Source organism: Syzygium oleosum, unplaced genomic scaffold, assembly GCF_021117445.2.
Source record: "Syzygium oleosum isolate NSW1041296 unplaced genomic scaffold, Sole_v2.1 Sole_v2.53, whole genome shotgun sequence".
Classification (NCBI taxonomy): Eukaryota; Viridiplantae; Streptophyta; class Magnoliopsida; order Myrtales; family Myrtaceae; genus Syzygium; species Syzygium oleosum.
The window spans coordinates 123352-127835 of record NW_026607537.1 but is presented as its reverse complement, the minus strand read 5'-3'; the positions used below and the strand labels follow the sequence as shown (position 1 = coordinate 127835).

General features: G+C 43.3%; 1 protein-coding gene across 1 annotated transcript; it reads right to left on the bottom strand.

Moving 5' to 3' along the window:
* Window positions 1-886: 886 nt before the first annotated feature.
* Window positions 887-2241, bottom strand: LOC130136859 (uncharacterized). Its single transcript, XM_056307405.1, has one exon. It carries the CDS (start codon window positions 2182-2184, stop codon window positions 1189-1191), a length of 996 nt encoding a protein of 331 aa, XP_056163380.1. The 5' UTR covers window positions 2185-2241; the 3' UTR covers window positions 887-1188.
* Window positions 2242-4484: the final 2243 nt, after the last annotated feature.

Here is a 4484-nt window from a genome sequence, read left to right as displayed (position 1 = left end):
ATTCGAGCCGGGTCCAGTGGCCCGGCCGGAGTCCCTATTTTCGGAATTAATAATACAAAATAGATTAGAAGTAGGCCTTGTTTAAGTTGTTAGGTTTTAGCATTAGATTTGGCTTAGATTTATTTATATAGCATGCATTTAATCTAAGAGTTATAGTAAACATCTTTGATATAGCTTAGACTTAGCTAGATCGATCTTTAAACAAGAAATTAAACTCAATTTGAGTTTTAGCTCACGTGGTTGCTTTCTTGGGGCTAAGAACAAAGTGATGTGTATTCTCTTTCGTGTTTACTTGGATGTTTTAAATATTTGGTTGTCTTTTTACCGCACCACGTTTCAATATCATGATTGTTAATTTCCTTTCTATGATGGTTAGGACTAGTTTGGGATCATAATAAACCTCCTCAAGAATATTTTGCATGGTCACTTAGCGACATCGCGACCTTTAGGATAATAATTGGCATAATCAAGAGCAAATGACCACTTAGAAAACAACCAACTAATTAAGTATCCAAAGGACGCTAATAAAAGCATTAGCGTAATTAAGTCCCTGTACTTAAAATCTCTGGTTCCATAGGAATTGAGACGACGCTCCCGCATTTCAATTGATTTCAGCCGACCCCAAATATCTAGTGGTGATTCCTAGAAAATACTTAGCTTGTTAAGAACTTAAAGTAAAAATTCAATGTTGGGCGGGGTATGGGCTTGGGAGAGGCCACGCCTAATCGAGGGTCGTTGGCCCGCCATTAGGTAATATCCCTAAACCTATTCCTTTTCCAACCGAGTTGGAAAATTTAGGTCACGACAATGTTAAAGCGCTGTGTGTGTGTGTTCACGCTTGGCTGCTGGAAGCCGAGTCTCGCAAATTTGGCACCGTAGAAGACCATTCAGAGCGAAACATTGCCATTGACCACTGTGACATCGAATCATTCCACTGTATAAGCCAGTATGAGTAGTGAAGGAGGCATCCAGTACCATTGCCTGACTGATGGATTGTGCATTCAAGCTAAGATGAAGTTGAATGAAGAGAGAGGAGCTGCTAGAGAGGAATATAGACAGAATACGGCTCCTGCGCTTCTAAAACATATCATTCGATGTTAAGGTCCTCCACTTGCATTGGTCTAATCAGATGCGACCCCTGTGCGATAACCGGAGATCCAGAGGCCGACTTTGTTCGGGCAGGATAAGTCAAAGGCAAGGCCTCCATTCTCTGACATTCTTGCTCAAACGACCGGGGACTCTGGCAGACCACAAATCGAGATCAGGCAAAGGTCCCGTGAGGGCTAGATAGTTTTCGCCTTCCGCTTGTGCCGTTCTCCTCCAGCTCAACTCCCCTGGGAATGCACTCGACATTGCCATGATCGTGGAATTCCGCTCCCACTCTCTAGTGATTCCCGTGGGATGGACGTCATCGATTCCGCCGCAGTTCACCATGATGCGGCCACTGGGCATCAACCTCTCCTTCAACTCCAACCAAGTCTCGACCTCCTGCAACTGCGGCAATACCCTGCCTCCCGCGAACAAGTCGACCGCGATCCCCGAGTAATATCCTCCATCAACCTTCACCAGAGGAGAAAGGACATCGCCGATGTGAACGCTGACCATACCGCCTGCTCGATTAGGCTTTTCGAGATCAGAGAGCCCCATATACTCCCTGGCCTTGTTGATCAGAACCTCATCAATCTCCCACCCTTCAATCTGCAACGAAGGCCACAGTTGCAGCATCAGATGAGCAGCAGTCCCGCCCCCCAATCCGAAGATGGCGATGGGGCCTTCGGGGACTATGGCCTGCAGGCTCGCGAACTCGTCCCAGTAGGAGCCACTCCATTTGTCCTCCCCTTTGTTCACTATGCTGTGAACGTTGTGCGTGGAGTCCAACAACAGGAACCGGGATCTCGCAGTGTCCACTATGACAATGTCGTTGTACTCGCTCCTCATAGCTGTTATTACTCGAAACTCTTCTTGGTCTTCCTCTTCCTGGTCCGAATTCGGATGGGCTCCTTGGACGACCACCTGCCTCTTGAATCCTCCCCTCCCGCCCCAACCGGAGGAAGTAATGGAGCGCATGATTGGGAGACGGGTCTGAGATTTGGTCGAACATGATTCAAGAAGGCAGATTTGCCCATTCGACCGACCGAACCCCGAAATCACAGATTTATTCGCCGGGATTGAATGCAGCAGCATTGCTCTGCCGCAGCATGCAGGTTCCGATAGAATAAGAGATAAGACAGAGAGGGCGAGTCTGAGGCTTATCTCTTAGATAGGTGCAGCTCATTCGGAGTCTCATTGGGCCGGCCCCTCTTATTTATTTATAAGGGAAAAAATATATATAATTGCTGGTGGTGGTTAAAATTAAAATTTTTAATTTACAAGGGAAACAAGAACCTTTACTATTGTGACAATTTTAGCACGAATTTTCAAATGTTCCGAATAAAAACACAAACTTTCATCTACGCGACAAATCTAGCATCCGCTAGCCTCCGTCCAAAGTACTATCTTTTAGTTACCCTTTACAATTTCAATAATATTCACAGAATTGCCATTGAGGCTATATTTGGTTGAAAAGGCATAGTTTTTTTTATTCTTTCTTCTTATAAAAAATTAACAAACATTGCTAACAAATATAAATGGTTGATAAAAAGGTAGATATATATTCGCCTTTGCTTAATACACATGTTAGTGGATTACAAAGTGAAGTAACTATTCTCTTGAAAAAATTATTTTTTCTCAAGGAAATGATTATGCGGAAACAAGAGAAGGGAGAGATGCTCTTGGGAGAGAGGTGGTCTTATTGGCCGATGAAAGGGTTGCTGTTACTGAAGAAGATAATCGATAAAAAAAAAAAAGGGAAAAGCTTCAAATCAACTCCCTGGAGTTCAAAAGATACAGCAAGAAAAAGTAGCACCACTGATTTTATATCTTGTAAAAAGGGTAGACGATCTTAATGGATGGCACTGGTAAATTAGCCCCAGATCCTAGGCAATCTTTACGATTGATTGAAGAAGCCCCAATACATAGATGATAGAACATTTAATGAGCTTCTATCAGCGAAAAGAACTCTCCATATGAACCCTGTTTGACAGATGAGCTATAAGGCTCCAAACTATGGGTTATGCTCGTCAAATCGGGTCTTTGTTATTCATATTGCCACTAAAATCCGGCAGTAAATTTTTATCCTTCGGGATTGGTCGCTCGTTTTTCGCGGTATCAAGAAGTCTGTGATTTCCAATTTCAATTGCACATCTTGAAACTTGGGCTTGCAAGCATTTGAGCAACAAAAATAGGGTCAGTTGGATATTGAATGAGGAAGTAATCGCCAGTCAAACTTCGGTCAAACCCTCCGATACTTGAAAAGGTTGTAGAGTCCAAAACCATAGCTAGAGATCACAGAATCAAATGAAACTTTCCACACCTCTAATTATTGACAATGAAGATTTTGCAAATGTTAAGTCACGAAAACGATGTCTAGTTTACTTACCAAAAAAAAAAAAACGATGTCTAGCTCATAGATCCTAGCCTTAGCCCATTCTACCCCGCAAAATTGGGCTCATTGGAAATCTCTCGACATGAGTCTTCCAACACCTTACAAATAACGAGAATCGGATGTCGGACATGGATTTCAAATTGCACTCATGCATCTTTACCTATCACGACACATGTCACACTAATTAATTTGACACGTTGCATATGTTTGGTTGATACATTAGATATTTGATTCATAGGTCTTATTTGATTCCTACATTATTCACACATGTTATTCGATTGCCACGTCCTCCTGCAAGTCATTTGCTCATGCTGTATTTAATAACCATTACGTATGTCATGTAACGTCCCGAATTCAATCCATTTTCGTGATCAATAATATGGATGTGTATTTCTCATTTCGTTTTAGTAAGTCTCGCCCGGAACTGATCATTCTCGGGATACTGACCAATAGGGAATGGCTAACTAGGAAAATGGTACGTGGACCCAAGAACTCGACCGTGAATTGAATCCGATTCCGAGAAACGATGAGGGAATATTTTGTGCCAATGTGAGCCGATCCAAGGGGAGTGACGGATTTGGTTTGACCAGTGACGTACGATAGGATAGCGGGTGATTCCGCACGACCGAGAATACGTGTGGCGAACGATCCCGAACTTAATCCGAACGATCGCGACCCCCGGAACTAGTTATAAATCCTCGTGTTCTCTAGGAGATCGATATCGTCACAACTCGAGTAACCCTAGGTCGATACGCGTAACCCCTAAACAGCCGCCCGTTAGTGAGAGACGTTAAAGTCGCAAATTGAGCGAAATCGATCGTGGAATTGAGTCCGGACTTCGGTGTCGAATTTCGTGGGCGTACGTGACTATTTTGCAAGGACAACGTCGTATAAGTGTGGCCAATTATATTTGGGATCGGTAGAGTCGAAAATTGAATATTTGACCCGGGATCGGAAAAATTACCATTTTGCCCCTATGCCCTAGGCATAATTTCGAATT